General features: G+C 37.3%; 1 protein-coding gene across 1 annotated transcript; it reads right to left on the bottom strand.

Annotated features, from left to right (window-relative positions):
- Nucleotides 1-290: 290 nt before the first annotated feature.
- Nucleotides 291-21,616, bottom strand: FGF5 (fibroblast growth factor 5; the record flags this gene model as incomplete). The annotated part of the gene is made up of 3 exons (XM_084233418.1): nt 291-682; nt 13,645-13,748; nt 21,256-21,616. 3 exons carry the CDS (start codon nt 21,614-21,616, stop codon nt 335-337), a joined length of 813 nt encoding a protein of 270 aa, XP_084089544.1. The 3' UTR covers nt 291-334.
- Between the last annotated feature and the right edge of the window lie 1,633 nt (nt 21,617-23,249).

The following is a 23,249-nucleotide window of genomic DNA, read 5'->3' on the forward strand; positions in this document are numbered from 1 at the left end:
TCTTCCAGGTTGATCTGCAAAAGTCAGCAAAATGCTCAATCCGCACTGTTGAACTTTCTGCAAATACAGAGTGGCCAGCCTGCGCTAAGCATAAAGCGAAAGGCTTTATGTCTTAGTGAAGTGAAGCGGTGCGCTCCCTATATTGATACAAAGAATTCCAGTTCAGTTCCTAGCAGAAAACATTTTGTTTCAGTCAAACTGAAACAGATGACCTGACTTCCCACACAGTGTAGTGGAGCTGAATCGGTGTCCAAAATGTTTTTCTTCAGCTCTCTAAAGACACCTATGACTCCTGAGGGGGAAAGTTTGGTTTTTCACAAGATCAGGATGAACATTATCCAAAGCGAAACTTGAGTCTGTATTTCACTGTGTTGGGACTTTTCCGAGGTGCAGAGAGGGGAACCTTTGGCTTGATAGGATTAGGTGGCTTTTTCTTCTCCGGAATGGTAACTGTGAAAGAAAGTTCTGGTTGCTCCGACTGTTTGAATCTTGGCAGAAAATGGGTAGAGATGTGCTGGGGTTTGACCCTGGGGCTGCAGCCTCTTTTTGCTTTCCCTCTTTTGTTCAGGGCCACATACCACTCGCGTCCAGTTTTTTCAGTTCTGTGTATTGCTGAGGCATAAGTATTATAGCTGTTTTCCTGAAATCGTTCCCTGAACTTGCAGTCATCTGTAAATTTGGCCTGGGGGAGAAAAAAGAAGAAACTTAAGTAGTAATAATATTTTAAGCATGTAATAAAATAAGGTCTTGGACTATTAAAAAACAAACAAGAATTCCATTGACCCTGCTCTCCTCCATTCTCTTTTATAAAGACATATTTGCTTCTTTTAAAGTTACTTTAAATTTATTTTTTTCCATTTCTATATTCCTACTTTACCTATCTTTGTAACAATGATTTCTGTTTGACTATGTACTTCGTGAAATATCAACATATATAAACAATGATCACAGGAACTCAATATATTTAAATACTGTTACTGTTTTAAAATGCTCTAATGGTTGTAGTTAAAAAATCTTTTAACATAAGATTTTTTTCTCCCTTAAGCTATGAAGAAAATAAATAGAACTATACTACTAAGAAACAATTGTCTGGTAAATCATGAATTCATGTTTGGAGAAGTGGGGTCATATTCCTTTGAAACAAGAATACGTTTTTCAGTGTTATCAGTGTGATTCATGGTGCTGAGAGAGGGGTAGCATATGGCCCTATTAATATTGCATACATTAGAGTTCTTTAGGAAAAAATATATCTTCCTACAGTGATACAAAAGAGTGAATTTGATGCCAAGAAGAAAAAAATTACTTTTTGGGTTCTCTAGCAACACTTCAACAAGAGCCACTGTCTTTCATTCTTTCTCTTTCACACACATGCACACACATGTGTGTGTGCGCACACACACACACACACATCATCTGCTCTTGAAATGCTCACAAAATAATGGAAAAGACAGACAAGTAGCCATCCATCACAGAGTAGCTAGATAGATGGATTTATGACAGTATTCTTCAGAGGCACAACGATAGATTAAGGAAGGGGACTCAAGAAGTTGAAAGTAGCAGAGAAGAGGGCAGGAAAATTTTCCTAGGAAAAAAATGACATTCAAGAGGAGTCTTCAAGTAGAGCTAGAGTTAAACAAGTGGTGTGAAAAAGGATTTTCAGAGAGCAGGAACAGTGTTCACAGGTGAGCATGACACTAAGAATCCAGTGTGACTTCCCTTCAGGATGCATAGGAAGAGCAACAGGGGTAGGGCTGACAACTAGGCCAGTACTAACTCTGAAAAAGGCTTAGTGTGTCATGCAGAAGAAACAGAAGGAATAGGTTATAGAAGAAGAGCATTAAGTGTGGGGTCAGATGTGCAGTCAAATACCAATTCTGCCATTAAAGTCTTAGCCTTAGGCTCCTTTTTCACAATCCTTACACCATAAAGCTATAGAGAGAATCAAAATATTTTTGCAGAGAAGGGCTCTGTAGATGTCATCAAACACAAAAGGGTCCATAACCACCAGAGTCAGAATTTCTATCCTATCTATACCAAATCACTAGGTTTCAAGATTTCCAGGATTATCATTTGGGTAGAATTTATGGTCTTGGGAATACCAAATATTTTGATGTCTATATATAAAAACAATGTATATAAATATGTATTATACTTTCTGTATAAGAACAAAGGGTTCGGGGTGGGGCGGGGAAAGGAAGGATTGGGGTCAAAATAAGGGGGCTGTAATTGTATGGGAAATATAAAAATAAAATTAAAAAAAAAAGAACAAGAGGTTCTGTATTAAAATAAAAGTTCCTTTTCCCTTTATTATTTTTCCAACAATACCAAACTTGTGTCTGTAATACACATCATGCTACCATCATCTGAAAGTTCATGCTGGGAGGCAATCTATATGGACCTATTTTGATGGCCACACAGAATTTCTGACATATGCAAAGTACTGATAAGAGTGGGGGACAATTTCAGAGCATTTCCAACAGCACATTTGCCTTACATAGGACAGTTTACTCAGGTTATTTATACTCAAGAGTTATACAATGAATAAAACTCTTTTGGGGGATATGAAGTTACATATTTTGAATTTCCAGAAATCTGTTGATTCCCTTATTTGTTCTCTAGCAGGTTGGAAGCAGGTGTTTTAAAGAACCTATGCCTAGGGCATTCCTCCAATCCCAGGGTAAACTACCAACCTACATCAAAGATGCCATGCTGATATTACTTTAGAAGAGCATACGTTTATTGTTCTTATTTTCTTATTTAAAAAAAATTCTGTACAAGTAAAATGTAGATTTGTCTAAGCTATTAAACTCTTAACAAGACTTCAATGCTCTCCCATTTAATTAGATAATCCTACAGTTTTATTTTAAATAAAAGCTATAGCCCTCTGAAATGATCTTTTTGCTACATAAAAGGACAGGCATTTTAGAAAGGTATGGGGAAATATTAATAAGAATAGCAGATATGTTCATTTTGGCTCAATTTTTTCTTAAAATGTATTTGAAAAACATTTGTAATGTATAATATCTCATACTTTGACCTGACTTTCTACCCCTGTTTTGCAAAAATCCATTTTCCTAAAATAGATACATCAATAATTGTTTTATTCAGTTTTAACAGTAAGGTTTTTTAAGTGTATATTATTTAACCTTTTATTCTCCTACAGTGTCAAAGGAAATAAGGGGCAAATGCTCTTTTTTCCATATTTATGTGGCTAATACACACACGCGCGCGCACACACACAAACACACACATGCCAGTGTATTAAAGCTACAGCAATTTCTTCCTGGGTCTTCATACAAATAAACCCCCATGACTCCATCTCCTAAAATTATTCCATCTAAAATCTTCCTGTTTTACTCATTAAGATTCATGTTCTACACCTGCACCCCTATGTTTATAGCAGCACTGTTTACAATAGCTAAGCTTTGGAAACAACCCAAATGCCCAAAAATAGATGACTGGATCAAGAAGATGTGGTACATATACACCATGGAATATTACTCAGCATTCAAAAAAGATAAACACATGCAATTTGCAGCAACATGGATGGCACTGGAAGGGATCATGCTCAGCGAAATAAGCCAGAAAGAAAAAGAAAAATACCAGATGGTCTCACTCATAGCAGGAATCTAGAAAACTTAAATAAGGGACCAGGAAAATGAATAACTATAAGAAAGTGAAAATCAAAATCAACAAAAAACTATGAACCAGAGACACTTTTGGGAGGCGGGGGCGGGAGGGGAGGGATTGGGGTCAGAATGGGGGGGCTGCAATTGTATGGGGAATATAACAATAAAATTTATATAAATAAATAAATAAATAAATTATCACACATCAAAAAAAAAAAGAATCTTACTAATATTCTAGTATATAAGAACCAAAAAAAAAAAAAAGAAAGAAAGTTAAGCTCAAAGATAGTTAAAATAAAATTCCAGTACTGTTATTTTTAAAAGGGTAGAAAACTTCTCCAAAAAGCATGAAGTACTGCATGAGAGTGGAAGGGGATGTCCTTAAAGTTACTACCCCAGACATCAATTTGCATTGAGAAAAGATCTTCTGGACACAATTGTATTTTCAAGGCTTCATTTCTGCTGGGTGAATTTATGGCTGTTTTGTGATGGGGAAAATTCCAAATTGCCAAGATAGGATGTAGCCTGCCCTGAAATTCAGTCCTCATTGGTTTCTCTATCTTTTAGCTAGCATTTCTATGCAAGCCCTATTAAGTGTTTCACATTAGAGTATGCAGCAGAATGCCTGGGGCAGAATAGGTGCTTGAAATAAATATGTCTTTTAAAAAAATTTTTAAGCAAGAACCATATTTTCCTGAAATAAAAATCAAATTTTGGAAAAGTTGTAACTCCAGCCCCCCCCCAAAAAAAAAAAAAGATTCATGTTCTAAGTTAATTCTTAAAATGTGTCTTTGAAAGAAATGATTGCACAGCCTCTACATTTTTCAAACAGGGTAGAAATTTCTAGAATTCTGAGGACCCACACACTATTTTCAATCTCTTGGTTTTTCCAAATTCTACATTAAATCAGGAGTAAAGGCAATGAGACAGTCAGACTATTTTGACTTTCTCAATTGACTTGTAAGTTAATGTTTTGTCTAAGAAATTCTTCCAGCCATGATAGAACAGAACCATTTGAAACAGACATTTCAGAGTTTTTTGTCAGTAAATACATTTTCTTCATGAAGGATCTATGAATCCTGACAATACTCCTGGTCTTGTTCAGACTATATGATGACCTTAAGAATGAAGTACCTTCACAGGAGAGAATCACTAAACAACACGGATTTTAGTTAAAGTTATTTAAACACATGTACATTAACCATTACACAATTTTGTATAATAAATTTTCCAGGCTTCCTTTAACTATGTAAATCTCCTTTGAATTATCATAAGTTCTTTAGCAAATATTTACTTTTAAGATAATAAACTGTATTATTTCCCTGGGAAAATTAATGTTAATATAATTTTTTTCTACAGTTAAATTGTGAAGTAGAAAAGTGAATCAAATTTCAAATAAACAATTTAAACCAGAACCCCTATTACCTCACTGCCTTCTTACCATTGGCAGCTACAGTAAAATCACTCATTAAATTACTGTCTGTAAAAGACCCTTCTCTTTCAAACTCATTTTTTCATGAATCTACTCAACATGTTTAATGTCTTCACACCACATCCCTGGCAGTTACCACTTTTACAATGAAAAACAATATAGACATGACCCTGCTAGTGTTCTTTATTGACTTAAATAATTTATATTTTTCTCTTTATTTTCTCCAGGGTCTTGCAAGTGTAAAAACTAATCGCATTAAACAAGTGATAATTGCAAAATTAAAATATAATGTTTAAATCAGCTAATTTAATATAGTCTTAATTGACAAGACAAATAAAAGCTAAACCAACTAAACTATTTTTGTTACGATATCCAAAATCATTCAGAGGAGGGATAGCATAGAACTTTGGGGATAGACCCCTGATTACTCATCTCTTCATACACTGAGGACACACAATGGACATTAGAAGATAGGTCAAATTCAGTGCAAAGAAAGTAAAACTGATTAGCTGGGATATTCCAGAAAAAGAGTAAATCAGTCTAGCTGAAATCTGAGGTTCAATTAAACCAAACAAAATTTTTTTGAATTACATTTTTTAAAAACTTTCTAAAACCGCTTAACACAGTTTTGTTCCTTTGTAAATGTCATGTGCTCTGATGGTTGAGAATCTTGTAGTGAATGAGTTGAGGACATGCAAACAAGTAGCAATTTTCATGTGCAACCAGAGAACCAAATGCAGTCTATGGGAGAAGAATAGAGAGGAGAGAATTTCTCTACAACAGTATAAATCTTGAAGTTTGTGGGGTATTGAATCAAGCTGAATTCTTCACTTCACTTTGTTTTCTTTGATTTGCCTCAGTCTCTTGAAACCTTGTAAATTTAAGAAATGATCAACCAAATGAAAGTAATTAAAATGCAGTTATATACTCTAATCAAAACAATTATAGACCAAATCATGCTTTCTAAGCAGTTTCTTTATTTATGTACATCCCTTTTTCTGGTTCTCCTCCCTCCTTTAAATGCTTCTTGGTTCCCACACCTACTCCCACCGATGGGGCTTCACCAGCTAGGTGCTCTAGGACCATGCTGTCTTGGATGGTTGTGCAGGATGTCCCCTGAACAAAGACACCCAGCTTCAGTGGAGGATGAAGGATGAAAGTCTGACTCTGCTGCAATTGCTCCCCAGCAAAGTAGCAGGTACATGGCAGCATGCGCCCAGAGTAACTGCCTTTTACTCTTACTATACTGGTCCAGCCCTGTGGAAAAAAGTGTGGAGACTCCTCAAAAGACTGAAAATGGATCTACCTTATGGTCCAGCAATTCCACTTGTAGGAATCTATTTGAAGAACACAAAAACCTTAATTTGAAAGGAATCCTGCCCTCCTGTGTTTACTGCAGCACTATTACAATAGCCAAGATATGGGAACAGCCTAAGTGTCCCAGAACAGATGAATGTATCAAGATGTGGTATATACACACAATGGAAAACTACTTAGTTATAAAAGGAAGACTCATGCATTTGCAGCAACAAATGAAACTAAAAGGAACTATTCTAAGTGAAGTGAGCCAGGAGGAGAAAGATAAATACCAGATCATTTCACTTATATGTAGAATCTAGAGGAACCAAACAAAGGTTCAGACAAAGGCAAACTGTAAGACTGACCATTAAAAGCAGACTGTAGATCTGAGACATTCAGGAGGGGGAGGAAAGGGAGACGAGTAGAGCAGAGTTGTGGAACAGAGAGCAGAGTAGTGTGGTGGAAGACAGTGGGCACCTGGAGGGAAAACTGCGGTGACCACACTTGTTTATTGTGAAAAATAAAGAGGATTTTAAAAGATGAAAATAAATAAATAAATGAAACTATGTAAGTCCCATCTGGGTCAGTTGCAGCCACACCATGCTTTCCCCGGGCATGGCCATCTTACCTGCTCAGCATCAATCATCTATCCTTTCTATATCTCAGTTCTTCATACTGAGCAACCAAGGGAATATACAAGTGGGATTTCATAATAAACCAAATTGAGGTCAAGAATAGCAACCACAGGATTTCTTCTTCAAACTTAGGAACTGACTTAAAATTTCCCAGGGACCCCATTCAAAATGTAGGTTCCCCAAGTCCTATCTTAAAAGTTGTATTTTAGTTAGTCTGAGGTGAGATCCTGGAATTGCATCCTGTGTTACTCGATGCAGGTAAAATGAGCATTATATGGTATAAGACAGGAATTTTCTTCCTGATGCTCACAATTACTCAATAAAGCTGGAATACTAAGGGCTAGTATGTATCAGGTATTTTACAGATGTTATTTCATTCTCACAATAATTTCATGACTATTAGGATACTAATATCTGATTTTCTGGTCAGAGAAGTAAACAAAATGACTCATCAAAAGCCTCACACTTAGCAAGAACCGGTAAGCTTATGATTTTAATCACAGATCTTCTAATTCCTAGATTAAAGCTCTTTCCATAACACCATGTGCACCAAATTCATCTCCTAGGCTTTTAGATAGCCTTGCCTGTCCTTAAGTTGCTTTGTATTAAAATACTGATGAAAAATGACCATCAGAGAAGAATAACACTAACTCTCACTTTAGACTGAAATGGAATCCTGGAGCCACAAGTCAATTCATCACATCCAGATATCCTCAATCAAATGGGTCCTCTATCCAGACTTATATAGTCTGAATTTAAGGGCTGAAATTAAGGTTAAACTGGCATTAACTGGAAAAGCAGAACCTCGGAACCATATTTAAGCCTGAATTACTAGACATTCAATTTGAATATGTAAACTGAAAGTTCTTAGAGGCCAAGGGAAGTTTCCATCAGCCTTTACATACCTCATGGCCTTGACTGAAAGAGTGGCTGCTTACTAACTTATTTTTCAATGATGATGGCAACTATTGCTCAAACCTCCATGTCCCTTCACTTAACTTGTCCAGGTCTAGAGTCTACCCACTCCTTACTCTGCCCTTAGTGCAGGAAGGCCAGTCCAGGCTCTCATCCTCACCAAGCCAGCTGGCACCCTTTGAAACCAGGAAAGGAGGAAGCCCTAGTCCTTGCTTAGGGCTGATCAAGCATACATTCCATGCTTGTTTCGTAAGCTCTGCAATTAGCTTTCCTTCCAAACATGATCCCCTAAAACCCCGAGAAACAAAAATAATTCCACTACATGCATCTCTCCAAATCTTTAAAATAAGCTAAAAGGATTGTCTCCCAATAGGCAACAAGATTTCATGCAAACTATATGAAAACACTAATGAATACATTATTACATTTTCCACAATTAATATTTTTTAGGGGAAAAACAGTAGGGCTCTGAAAGAATTACAAGATTATGACCTCAGGAAATCCTTGCCTCCTTAAGAGATTGAGTCTAGGTATTTTGCTTTCATATTAGGTCCCATAGCCAAAGAGGAGCCCAAGAGATAAAAGACACTGTGTGCATGAAAGTTTGGACCAAAATAAAAATAAAGTTCGATGATAAATAGGATTTGCGAGTCATAGCTGCACAATGTCCATATTGGAAAGTCTTTAAAAGGGGAGATTGAGGGCCTCCCTGGTGGTGCAAGGGGTTAAGCACAGCACTGTGAAGCTGTGCACAGCTTCTGCAGCGCAGGTTTGATTCCTGGCCGCCAGGGAGCTACCCACATGGCGCAGCAGACCTCTCTTGTCTAGACCGACCGCTGCTCCCCTCAGCAGTGTATTTCAGTTAGTCTGCCTGTTCTGTTCCCGGCTCTGTCTCTGGTGAATCCTCTCACATCGCCCCCACCCCCACACCTCTGGCCTGTACCCCAGTTCTTGTATGCATAAATAAATGAATCTTTATTTAAAAAAAGGGAGATTGAGAGTCCTCAAATAGCTGCCTAAGCAAATTCAGAACAATTTGTGTGACATTAAATGCTGAATAATTACCAGGCACCACTCAAAGTGTTTTATATGTATTATCTCATTTAAAATGCCCAAATACAACAGATTATTCCTTTAATTTTTCTCCTTTATTAGCTGATCAAACCAAGGAATAGAACGATTATGTAAAAAGACACAGTAAGTGGTGGTGTGGGATGTGGGTTTGGGGGAACTGTACTCTTAAAAATCCTCTCAAGAACTTTTACTCTTACATCTGGACCCACCTCAGATAAATCCAGACTCTCTATGAGATTTTCTATAAAGAGTACAAATCTGGGGAGGAAACAGGAACAGCATGAGGACAGGCACGCAGAGAGATACAAAAGGACAAGAGAACTCGACCAACAAGGGCTGGGCCTGGAAATGAGTTGAGAGAGAGAACATTGGGCCCAGTGAAGGCTCTGACTAATCCTCAAGGGTCACTGGGAAGCAACTACACCTGCTCTTAGTCTCAGTGATTCCCAACACATTTTGAGAAAGAAAAGACCACACACTTTCATGCTTGTTAAGAATGCTGAAAATAACACTGTGGTAGGAACATGGAAGCACAGTCTATTCCTGAGTATGTAGGTAAAGGTCAGGAAGAGGGGTATACGGAGATTAGTGTGTATGTGTAGACTGATTAAATGTAGGGGCAGTGCCCACCGAGAGGGTTCAAATTCAAATAAAACCTTTCTCACTGAATTAACTAATATCCCAACAAGGAAATCAGCACAGAAATCAAGCCATTGTGGCTGTTTTGTTTTGCCATCTTTGTGACCACTGATGAAAATGCATTTTCTTTTTTTTTTTTAGATTTATTTATTTGTATACAAGAATGGGTACAGGCCAGAGGCACAGGAGGATGAGAGGATTCACCAGAGACAGAGTGGGGAGCAGAACAGGCAGATGGACCAAAATACACTGCTGAGGGGTGCAGCAGGTGCGACAGGAGAGGTATGATGCACCATGTGGGTATCTCCCTGGCCGGCCAGGAATCGAACCCGCGCTGCAGAGGCTGCGGACAGCTTCGCAGCGCTGAGCTCAACCTGCTACGCCACAGGGGAAGCCCGAAAATGCATTTTCTAAATAAAGATTATCAGTGAATAAAACAGAACACTTTTCTGTTTTAAAAAGTTCAACCTGAGAGGGGTTCTCTATGCAACTCTCCATCATAGTGAGTTGCCACTACTTGTAAAAATCTGTGATAACTTCAGCGGTGGATATATCCCTTCCTTTCTAGATTGCAATGTCAAATTTTGGAGACCCAGAAGCAGAAGAGGGGAAAATTCAAACAAGCGCTCTGAAAGGAGAGAGAGAACAAGAGAGAAAGAGGACTGAAACAGAAACAAAATATTCTAAAAATGTGCCATAGTATCCATTATGAAAAATGTAATATGAAAATACTATTAAACCATATGATTACTAATTCTTATGAGAAAAATGGGTGAAATTAATGCTATTGTTTCCAAGCAAAATATCTTCTTTCAAGTTAACTTTTAACTCTCAAGGATAGAATTTCAAGAGAAAGAGAGAATTTTAAAAGGATGTAGTTCTGGTTCAATTATTGGTTAATGTGTTAACTTGGGAAGATATTTAATATCTCTGAGTCTCCTTCTTCACCTAACTATATAATGAGACGTGAGCAAAAGAACATTTAAAATACAAATGCAAATACGTGCCCTCTACTTAGCAACTAATTTATAATATTCTGGCTATTATTATAAGTTGAAAATCTACAATTCCCATGAATATTTCTCCATAGAGTGTGGCAATTACTTTTCCCAAAGTATGACAATTACTTTTCATATTATTTGTTCACATTTACTTTGTAGATAGAACTGTAAAGGTACCCTTTTTCCCAGTTTTATTGGCTTGTAATTGCCATACAACATTGTTTATGTTTAAGATGAACATTGTGATAATTTGATATACATATACACGTATAGAGAAATGATTATAACAATACTCTGTAAATGTCATACACAATTATTAATTTAAAACAACTCATGGAGGGCCTCCCTGGTGGCGCAAGGGGTTAAGCCCCACACTATGAAGCAATCCGCAGCCTCTGCAGCACGAGTTTGATCCCCAGTCGGCCAGAGAGAAACCCACATGGTGCAGCAGACCTCTCCTGTCTCTCCTGCTCCTCCCCTCAGCCATGTATTTTGGTCCGTCTCTCTGTTCCCCACTCTGTCTCTGGTGAATCCTCTCACCCCCCACATCTCTGGCCTGTACCCCAGCTCTTGTACGCATAAATAAATAAATTAAAAAATAAATAAATAAATAAAACAACTCATGGATTACATATTAAATCTGGCAAGTCTGAGAGTTTTTTAGCTTTTTTGGTAATGCAATTTTGTGAAAACAAAAATTAAATCAAATCAAATATTTGTATTTAAAGTCACAAGGACAATTTTTTCAATGTTTAACTAGAAACTGAAAACAGGAAAGAAACAATATGAATATAAAAATGATAATTGCTAGGATTAATACTATTTCTAAATTCAACTTCTTCAAAAATAAATTATTTTATAATTTAATTAAGTTTCCAGCTACAGAAAAAAGTGTTAATGAAAGTTCAGATAAGAGAAAGTAGACTTGGACAATCGGTTTAGAAAGAATCCACATAATCATAGGGCTTACTTTTTCATCTGCAATTCAGCTCAAAGTCATCAGAATGACTTTTATATCAAAGAACTTCAGTGAGTGACAAGAGCAAGACTTGCTTTATACTGTTTAAAAGTCATTATTCCATAAAATAACTCTAGCCTGCCAAGATGAGAAAGAATAACAGATGCTGTTTTTGCATTATCTGCATTATTTCAGCCAGCCATCCTTAGACATTTGGGTCAAATTTCTGGAAATTTGTTACTTGCATTTGACAGAGGAATCATATATCCTAACCTCTCAGCCTGACCTTTTTAATTGGCATCCATTTGTAATACTTCCCTTTCTGTGGTAATTATTCTTAAGCTAGCCCAAATTTAGTCTCTATTTTGCATGTACTAAGTAGGGCAAGAATCAGACTATTTAAAATAAACCAATAAGAGAAATTTTATTTACATACACTACATATTATCATAACACTTAGATTATGACAGTGTTTAAATCTTTTACAACCTCAAAGTAAATTGAGGAAAGATTATTCTGTTCAGAGAAGTTTGAGCTTTGTTTTCTATTGTGTACATGATCTCAAAAAATCAAATTTGTTTTCCAAGAAAATGGCATGTCCGACCTCTCCATGGTGAGAGAGAGCTTTTGTCTTCAAAATAAATTAATAGATAATAACAGAGAAATTATTTTATGAATAGTGTAAGTTGTTAGAATAAAGTAACCAGTTCAGAAAATGAAATGAATAACTCTTTTTTATAATTCTTGCAATGTGTGATTAAAGAAGTTAACAAGTTTTTCCATCTAACTTAATAAGCTGAGATTTTAATAACTTGTTATATTTACATTTTCATAAAATAACAAGTAATAATTTATTGGCACTTGCAATGTACCAAATACTGTTTGAAAAGCTTTATAAATATAATCTTATTTAATCTTCAAATAACTGTGGAAATAGCTTGCATTCCACTGTTTTCTCCGAGAAATGCTTACAAATTACCTTTAGATGTTAGAGAAATGAAAAATGGAAAGTCTTACACATTGAACCAAATGAAACTCTGATTATTTTCTTAAAGGCTTGTGAAGTAGAAGTCATAAATTTTAAGTTTCAATTGTTACATTAAACTAGAACATCCAATATATTTTGAAAACTTGGAAAGTGATATTTCTCCAATTCATTTAGTAAAAATTAAAGATAATAGGATTAAAGAACTGACATTTTAAGATGATTGTTTTATTAAAAAAACTCATGCGACAAGACAGAATAATACAGAAAAAGCCTAAATCATTGTAAGTGCTATGCATTTGTACTAGTACAATAAACAGAATCTGTGAGTGGAAAAATTAAGGTAGACATATTTTGCTATCTTTAAAGTGTCCTAATGCTTCCCAAATACTGAGAACTTACAATGAATCATAGAAATATAATTTATAAATTGAGTACAAGTATAAGTGGCCTGAAGAAATTTTGAGTGTAAAATTAGTCTTCATAGTTTTCAGAATTGCTTTTGATGCTACAAAAATTGCAAGATAACAATTCTTTATGTGCATCAAATAAAATTTCTCTGTGAAGGTTAAAGGCTTTTCATTATTGATTTCATCCTGCCATATCTATTAACATGAAAATATTTCCTTTATTTTAGAACTAATTTTTGACATCATAACTTACAAAAATTAAATAAGAGCCAATCTAATAAAAATTAAAGAATAACATGCCTATACTTTCCCCATAAATATGTGAATATAAAATGTAATATATTATTTCCAAATGTTTTTCCTCACTTGGACCTATTTAAGAAGTAATAATACCAATCACTTCGAGAATGCTATGCTCAAATACACTTATCCTTCAAACTTTTTGTGAGCTTTATATTATCATTTCATATAAGTACAATATTTAAATGATTACTTGCAAAAACACATAAAATTCTCTTGGTTAAATTCTCATATAATTTTTACAAGGAAAAAAAATCATGTTTCCTGGGCAAATTGTCCTATCTACCATTTTGGAAAATCACTTAATTCCATTTTACAAATGTAAAATTTCCATAACACCTTTAACAAATATAAAGTGGCTACTTACACTTGCATGGAGTTTTCCTTTTTTTGACATCGCTAAAAATTTGTTGCTGAAAACTCCTCGTATTCCTACAATCCCCTGAGACACAGCAAATATTTCCAAAATACCTAGGATGACAGAAATCCCAAAATAAAACACAGACTCCTCTATATATCATTGTGAAGAATAAAATTTCTACACAGATTCTTTCCATTCTTACTACTATGGTTTTAAAAAGAAAACAGTATGTAACATCCATATTCTCCTTGACATTCATTATGTACGTAAAAAAAGGCTAGTACTCTTAAGTATTCATCTAAAATAATAAATTTCAAGAATCAAAAATTCAGCTCTGCATCAGTAATTCTTTTTTCTTACAAATCATGTCACATTTGTAAACAATATTTGACATAATCTTTTCAAGATCTAAAGGAACTGAAAAGACTTTTTAAACTGTTTTTCAAAATAATTATCATGCATTATCTTACAATCAGAGAAAGTACACCACATTAAATACTAAAGCACAAAAAGGGTACTCAAGACATGTATAAGCCATTGAAAGTCTTGCAAATAATACTTATATACATAAAAGAAATCCCTCTGTTCAAATTATCATAATTATAAAAGTACAAATCAATATAAACTATGCTTAATGATTTAGTGAGTGGCTCATTTAAAGACTACACATAACAAGATACTGAAAGCATTATAAATAATTTGGGATTATTGGCTCAATGAAGTGTTTAATGGATTATGGTTTGAGACATCTTGCGTTTTGAATGACTATTCTGGAAAAATTTAATGAGGTATTTTATTACATAGTTGTTTATATCTGATATTTCATAGTTTTATCAAGTCAGTATCCCTTTGTCTCCTAAAACAATTTTAAATCTACATTCATGAGGTCAAGAGAATCACACACCACAGTCCAGAGTATTTTAAGAAGATGAAACTCAGACTGTATTTAATTGGAATTCCTGCTTGTTTATCATAAACTCACATATAATATATGAACATAAGCATGCATAATGCTTTTTGTTAATTGCCTACATCAAATTTCAAAAATAGCTAAATAAATAAGGACAAAGTAGTATATTCACTAGTGCAAAAAAAGGACCCATCTTAGGAAGAGAGGAAGCAAGGATGGAAGAGAGAAGGAAAAGAAATCTCAACATTTTGTTCTATAATATTCTGAGCATATAAACTAATTAGGAAAACTCAGCTGAACTTTCTGAAGAGAAATTCACCAGATTTTCTTAAACTAACATCCTCATTCTGCAGTATTTAAAGTATATACAAAATTATCCAGTCTATTATGGGTTCACACACATATAATATATATGTGGATCTCTTTTTTGAGCACTTATGTTGCATAATGTGAGTTAAAAAATGTATAATTACAGCAAATACTGCTGTTTATTCAACTTTATTTCATTAAAATTCTTAATCAGAAAGTTCATGGGGTGTGGTGTATTGGGGAAAAGTAGCTAAAGAAATTTAGTTTTGCTATAAGCATTTTAAACCCAGGGTAAATAAAAAGAAAAAAAAGAAAAGAAAACTCAAAAAACTACACCTACCAATTTATTAGTGGCTGTTTCTTTAATAGGAAAAAAGCAGAAAACTGCTGGGAATTTTATCTTTTTGCTTAAAAACTGTTAGGTCATAAATTCATTTTAACACAATATTTAGATAAATTTTGCTATACAAATTATTTGATGATAATTTGTACCCGAAGATTTAGATGCACTATCATTTTATAAATAATAACAAAGACACAATGCTGTAAAGCTAAATATGCTACATACAGTGTAGTGTCATAGTATTATAATAACATGAACAAGATATCTGATACAAAGTTCTATTTCTGGCAAAATTACAGAATGACATTGCAAACGACATTAATTATTTCAGTTATTTGGGAGATGGAGAATGTGACTGTGAATACTATGTAAATGTGTGTTAAAAAAAAAAAAGTGACAGGGAGAACTGAGCAATGTCTGTGAGGAAACACCGACAAAGGAGGCAAAGAGATATTGGCCAAAAAAAGAAACCTACTTGTATGTTATCCCTCAATTTATTCAAGGTTCTACATTATTGGGGGATTTGCACTCCATTTTCTGGAAAATTACCTGGTTTTGTAAATGCAAATCTATTATGTATGAGTGAGGAAAAAAAAAACATGGTAGGAAAGAGGACAAAAATATCATTAAATATATACATTTGCAGGCTAGCATTTAGGATAGCAAGAAAAAAGAACTTTATAAAGATTTGTTTAAATTGGAAGACTGCTTATGTAAACTGCTGGTTCTGACAACACAGTCTATTTTTTTTAACATCTATTTTCACTTATTTCACTGTAATTAACCATGTTATATTCTGCAAGCATGTATTCTATAAAATAATTATAATAAATTTTAAATAAAAGGATGATTAAAATAATATATGTGAAAGTGTTAGTTTGTTACAGACTGCATAGTGTCTTTTCTTATAAGTTCAATTATAAAAATAATGAATTGCCTGAGAATGAAGATTTTATCATTTTAAGAAAACTATATTTAATTGAAATCTTAAACTAAATACTTTCATAAATATCATTCTACTTATAATGATGAAGAATGAAAGAAAGAATAAAAGATGAGATTAAATGAAATAACTGTTTTTTTTACAAAGACAATTCTGGATGATCTTCTAAATCTTAATGTCATTATGGCACAATATTGGAAATGTTGCTAAGATCATAATTTCCAAAATAATTTCAACAGTAATTTCACAATGTTGTTGTTTTTAGAATATTGGAACAGATTCTATAAGCTGCACAATTGAATTCCCGACCCCCACGGGTGATCACAGACCTTACTGATTTTTACTATGCCAAATCTCAGTAACTCATTAAGAATTCCGTATAACATTTCAAAACCCATGTGCATTAAATACATACAAATAAAATCCCAGAAAATATTTCTCTAAAACTGATTTTTTTCAATTTCAGTAATTTCCTGCCTCCAAATCATCAGGAGTCAGTAATAAAAAAAATTGATGGCAAGTTATAATTCACCATGTGGATGAAAAGATGGTATTCCTAAACAAAATTGTAGCAGGCCACAGATCATAGATATTCCATGAACATTTGTAAATTAGATTTTCTTTGACATCCTCACCACCTCTTTTCCCTTTCTCAGACACAACATGTGCACATGTGGAAGGATACATGACTTAGTTCTCTCCTGCTATTGTGGATATTTTCTGCTTAGATCAGTGTGAATTAATTCATATTAAAGAGCTTGTGACAATGCACTGTCTTTTCTTAGGGTGTTCACATTTAAGAGGAGCAAAAGAAAAAGGTGATGCTAAACAGAAGTAATTACTCTCTCTTGGAATTTTGGGGGTGACATCTAGGTTGAGGGAGACAAGAATGTGTGGCCTCTCAGATGGTACATACCGTTTAACTCACTTACTTAGAAGCACAGTAATGCTTTATGAAGTAAGTATATTTCATTAAGAAAATATATGTCTGGATTGTTGACTTTGTCCCTCCAGATTTTTTAATACAATAGAACTCTATTAATAATTGATACAGTTATACAGACAGCTTGCTTTCCTTAGTAAATGAAAAATAGACAGATGCAGAGATTCTGAGTATTTAAAAAATTTCAACAGCCCATTAAAAAATATCCAAAGAAAGATAATTTACAGGGCCTCCCCGGTGGCGCAGCGGTTGAGCGCTGGGCTGCGAAGCTGCCCGCGGCCTCTGCAGCGCCGGTTCGATCCCCGGCTGCTCCCCGGCCACCGGAGCAGGGTCCCACATGGCGCACAGACCTCTCCTGCCGCCCGCTGCTCCCCTCAGCAGTGTACTTCGGTCCTTCTGCCTGCTCTGCTCCCCGCTCTGGCTCTGGTGAATTCTCTCACCCTCCCGCGCTTCTGACTGTGCCCAGTGCATGTATAAACAAACAAACAAATAAATAAAACATGCCTCTATTAAAAAAGAAAAAAAAAATTTTAAAATAAAAATAAAAAAAAAGAAAGATAATTTACAAATATGCTATGTCCTTATCAAATCTGAATATTGAAATATGTATATTATCAGTCTTCATTGATTAAATTAGTGACAATTTTCTATACAGAAGATACAGGTTCTGGTTTATCTAGGTTTGGAGAATTGCACAAAAGTTGACTCAAAAAGACACCAAAAGTGATAGTGAATTCAGATTTTAAAAATTGGGGGTTCTATTCAACAAAAATATATGATTGAAAATATCAAATTTTATGTAGTTACTTAGGATTTGAATAACCATTATTGTGTTATTATTCCCCTAAATGGGTAATTCCCTGATTGCCATTTCTTCAATGGTCCAACATAAGTTAACAGAAGCATTGTATTCTTAACCTGAAAGCATATAAATGAAAGCAAAGCCTTTGTTTCTTTTCAGCAGTTGGAATTCATCATCTGTCTTTTCCATGCTTCCCCATTATTTCCTCACAATAAGTCTGTGTGAAATGAGCTTGATTCCTTTTAAAATACTTGGGATAACTATTGTATAAAATAAGCTAAGTATACATTAAGTAATATAACCTAATTAACAATAATGTTTCAAAGTCTATAACCAAAGTGTACTACTTCTGATGGCAAAACTAGAAAATATTGACAGTTTGCAAAAACTATGTCAAATTGTACTTGTGGGGAAAATGTTTTATTTGACTAATGTAACAGAGAACTATTGAGTTTAAATTAACTTTCTTGAATGCAGTTTCATGGCAATTTTTCACTCTTCTGAAATAACAAACTGACAAAAAAAAAGTTTTTTTTAATCATTACTAACTCAAGGACAGTAGGATTAAATGGTGAATGAACCCATGTGTCCTCTATGGTCCTTGATCCAACTATTAGTGACTCTTGTCTTGTGAGACTTAAACAAGTACTTCCTTACATACTTTAACCAACAGTCCATGACCAATGATTTGGTTTACATATGTATAGGAAACTGTCAAGTGCTCCTTTGAAAGACATATATGTCCTAATACATATTACAGGCTTCTGTTTCTCTTTCACAGCTACTTAAGGGCAGAGACCCATTAAATCAACAAATTACATGTTGATTACATTACATTACAAAACATGTCCTATTTGTGCATTCTTCATTGATCAGTGTTAGCAACATTATATGAAGGAATATAGAACACTGCAGGCATCACAAAGTAGAGATCACCGTGATCTGAACCCTTAAGTTTTGCTTTCCTCTGTGAGTAAAAAAGGGGAAAAAAAAACAACCCTCAACTAATGTACAAGTAGCACAATATTAAACTTGGTGAGATATGTCTCCTTTATTGGGTGCATGAGTGAATAAATAAGTGAATGATCAGAAGCCAAGTGAAAGACACCAAGATAAACTGTGAAAGGTTGTGACTTGAACTGGAAAAGGGTTATTTAAACTAAGGAATTTTTATTTAGGTCGTGTTCAGGAAACATCTCTATCCTTTATAGATATCACTCAACACAGATTTTAAAATAAATTGTACCTTAGAAATAGCATATTAATCAATGTCTTCTTTAGCTGAATGTGTTTTTTTCTTCCTATGCTTTTCTATAAATTCCCCCTGGCAAGGCCTAAGCTGCAAATTCTTTGTCTCTTAGGATTTCTTCCAAGAGAAGACAGTGAATATCTTGGGAGTGATGCTGCTGTTCAGAGATTTCCTAGCACAACAATACCAGCCAGAGACACATTCTTCATCCCCTTGGGACCCACCCTGCAGACTTGTTGCCTGCTGACTTTGGGTCCTCCCTTGGGAACAGAGAAGTATTGGTGCTGATTTCCTGGATAAACTGCAAAATCAGATTAGAAAAAGTTTTCATGTAGAGAAAGGAGGACAGATTATTGGACATGGGTCATAAACTGATGGCTGATGGAGTGCAGAGTTGGGTGAGACAAAATGAGAAGGGCAAGTAGAAACTCTGAAATAGAACCCTTGCTGCTCTTGGAATCTTGGAAAATTCCCTTAAAAAGACTTTGCCCTTCATCAGAGATGGGATCTGTGGGAGACCCTGAGATCCGTTGGGGTGTGCGGAAGGCCTGTATCAGGTCGGCGCTGCCAACTACCTCACCACTAACAACACCTCCAGCTGGACTCGCACACGCCCGGAAAGACTAGACAGGTGCAGGTGGTAGGCATGGACCCTCTCTCCTTCCAGCACAAATACCAGGTCTCCTACATCCCACCTTTTGAACCTCCGGGAGAAAGCTTGTGCCAGTGGGCAAGCCCATAAGCCAGCGCACCTCCAACCCGGCCCCAAAGGCGGCTGCCAAATCATCAGCCAGCCTCTGGCGCCCTCGCTTTTCCCAAGCTTGGGTAAGAAAAAGTCCAAAGACCCCTGGGATTTGTTGGTTTGAGAGGAGCAAGTTAGGAACACCTGGAAGCTAGCAGGCTGGCTCTCCAGGGTCAGGTGACAGTGCACAGCGCTGTCTTCTGGCCAGATCTCTCGGTCCCTGGGTATCTGAGAGGCCCTGGTTGTGGTTCTATTAAGGTGGATTAAACTCAGCTGAGAACAGAGCAATCTGACCCTATCAAGGAAAAATCTCCGCAGAATCCCCCAGCCCAGCACACAACCCAAAATCATTTCTACGCTCAACTGCCTAGGAGTGAGAAGAACCATAGGAGCAAGGGCTGTGATGGTCTGGAAACGCAGATAGGCTGGAGGAAAAGAGAAGGAGGGGCAGAGCACTACAGAGAAAACTCAGAAGGAAAATTTTAAACTTGGTTTTTAAAAGCCTATAGATACACTTACACGGACTTGAACCTCTGAGTTTCTTGAAAATAAAGAACTTTTCCCTAATTGTCCTTGAAGATCAAAGGCTGTGCATACTTCCTAAGTGAGGTGTTGTCATGGTCTCAAAAAACTAAATGTTGCTAAACCCAGCTCTGGAGTTAATAACTCAAATGTCCGTGGTGTCTCCCTCTCTAAACGTGCCCAGTTTTCCAGATCACTGGCATCTTCCATGCCCTGATGTCTAGTCTGCTCTAGAAGATGGAGTTGATAAAGATGTAGCTATGAAAATACACACATATGTACATGTAGTACAATGTACAAACACGTCTACATGGTAGCTATATATATACAGTCTGTGTATATATGTATGTACATTATATATAATATTTGGGTTTATGGTGGCAGTTGAAGTGCAAGTTTTGAGGTTTGATTCTTCTAAAAAAAACCTATACAGTTAGGAGCAAAAAAAAGGATGCACTTTGATGCCTAATGAAAAATGCTATCCTAGTTCATAAGCAGAAGGAAAACGGAAATTAAATGAAGAGAATGAAGGCGATTTGCACTTTTTTTTTTCCCCCTCCGGGCATGACTGGAGTGCGACCAGGGCATACTGGAACAAGGTAGCCTTTCTGTGCACACGCTCCTGGTAATCTACACCTCAGGAATCGCCATTCCTCTTGCCCACAAGAGAGGTGCGTGTGTTGGCGTCATACACATTCATCTCCACCCAACCCTCCTGGTTATTTCAAGGACCAAGAGGATCCCAATGGCCGGGGGTCCCTAAGATGAGCCCGTGGCCCAGAAAATAACCAACTGTCCCTCCTTAATCTCCTATCACCAGTTTAGGACCGGTTTTGCTAGAACAAGCAACTTACTTAACATATTGGCTTCGTGAGAACCATTGACTTTGCCATCCGGGTAGATCTGCAGATGGAAACCGATGCCCACTCTGCAGTAGAGGCTGCCGGTCCGGCGCCCCGAGGGGCTCCACTGGAAACTGCTTTGCTCCAAGCCGCTTCCTTGACTGCCCTGAGAAGCCGCAGGGGAGAAGGCGGCTGGGGAAGAGGAGGCAGACGTCGTGCTACTGCTGCTCCGGCTGCTGCTGGCGCCTCCTGGGTTCCTAACAGAGGCTGCGGGTCCGGGTTGCCCTTTGGGGGCGAGGCGCTTCTCCCCGTGAGCCCAGGCGCTGAGAATCAGGTGGCTGAGGAGGAGGAGGAGGAAGAAGGACAAGCTCATTCTTCCAGCCGCGGGGGTCCTAAGTGCATCTTGTAGGGCTGGTTCTGGGCTCTGTAGCCCCCGCGCGGCTGCGTGCCTCTGACGCTGCCCCCCTCGCCGCACCGGGTGGACATAGCCTCGGGGAAGAGAGAGGGAGTGGGGGAGAGAGAGAGAGAGGCCACCCGAGCTGATCTCGGAGCTGGCACAGGGATATTTATAACGCCAGTGATCTCACTGCTCTGTGCACGCCTGCGAAGCTTCCCCTCACCCGCCGCTTTGTGTACTCTCCGGCCGGTGCGGGGAGGGAGCCTCCCGGACCTGGGGGCGGGGGGTGTGGAGGAGGGAGGAGATGGGAGAGAGTGAGTGGGAGGAGAAGAAGGGTTTAGAGAAGCTGCACCCCGACGCTGGGTGCGCCCACACCAGGGCCACGCACCCAGCAGTTCTCACGCACCACATGGCCACCCTGCGATTGGAGCCAAAGCTGCCCGGAATTCAGTTCGGCGCAAGCAGTTGAGTCCCCCAGAGGCTGAGACCGACAGGGGAGGTTGAAACGTGGGGTAGGGTTCTTGTTCTCTCTCACCTCTTCGCACTCGCGCCTGCCCAGGACCCAGCTTCCAGGTTCCTTTTCCTCTGTCCTGCAGACTCAGATCCCTTCCCCCAGGAATCCCTCCCTCAGGGTCGGGCTGGAAGACCCATCGCCCCGAGCGTTTGCAATCCGGAACCCAGCAAGGATTCGCTGCCCAACTTGGGAAGGCTTTCCAGCAGCGCGCTTGGGGAAGAAGGTGGTGGTTGCCGCTGTGGCTGATTTGTTAAATAGCTAAGGAATGGGTTTATTCGGCGTTTGCAAAGCTACCCTGAGCCATTACGCCAGAACTCCGATCTCCCAAAACATTATGCCGATTTTGCTTTTCCTCCGGGAAAGCTGTCTGGTTCTGGGGAGGATGAGCGCACAGGCGCACCCGCACTTGCAGGCGGCAAGATGAACAGGTTCTGGGCACTAGACAGCACAAGTGACCGACTGTCCAGTTGTCCTCTAGCCCCACGATCCCCTTGGCAGGAAGGATTAACGAAGGGCTCGCTGCAGTTTACTCAGAGCTGCCATTCACTGAAGGGCAGACCCCAATGAATGATTAATGATGCGCGCGCTGGATTTCAGGAAACCTGAGAGCAGAGAATTTTCTTAAATGCAATGCCTTACTGTCGTTTATCTGAGAAATATACCTGACTTGCATTCTTGGAATATTTCTGCCTGAAAACTTATTTGAAGCTTTAAGCTATGATACATTATTCTTTGGTCATTTTAATGAAAAGGCTGTAATGTTGACCGACAAGCACAATTCACATAAGGCAAGGTGGATGTTATGATGTGGCCTATCTATTATTGAGTACTCACTTAGGAATTTCCATCTCGATAATGAAAAGCGTATAAAATGCATGTAGTTTTTTTCAGGATTGGAAATCTTCCCTGGCTAGAATACTTAATATGTGTGCTACTCCAAAATAGAAAGTCACCTGATAATATAGTAAAGTCACTGTGGGAAAGAAAGCACACATCACAATAGATGTATCTAGCATGGGCACAGTACTGCTGAGGGTATCTGATACACCCTTTCTCTTTTATAGCCTCAAGTGCTGTGCTTTTTTTTGGCTTAAC

Source organism: Talpa europaea (assembly GCF_964194135.1).
Source record: "Talpa europaea genome assembly, chromosome: 5".
Lineage (NCBI taxonomy): Eukaryota > Metazoa > Chordata > Mammalia > Eulipotyphla > Talpidae > Talpa > Talpa europaea.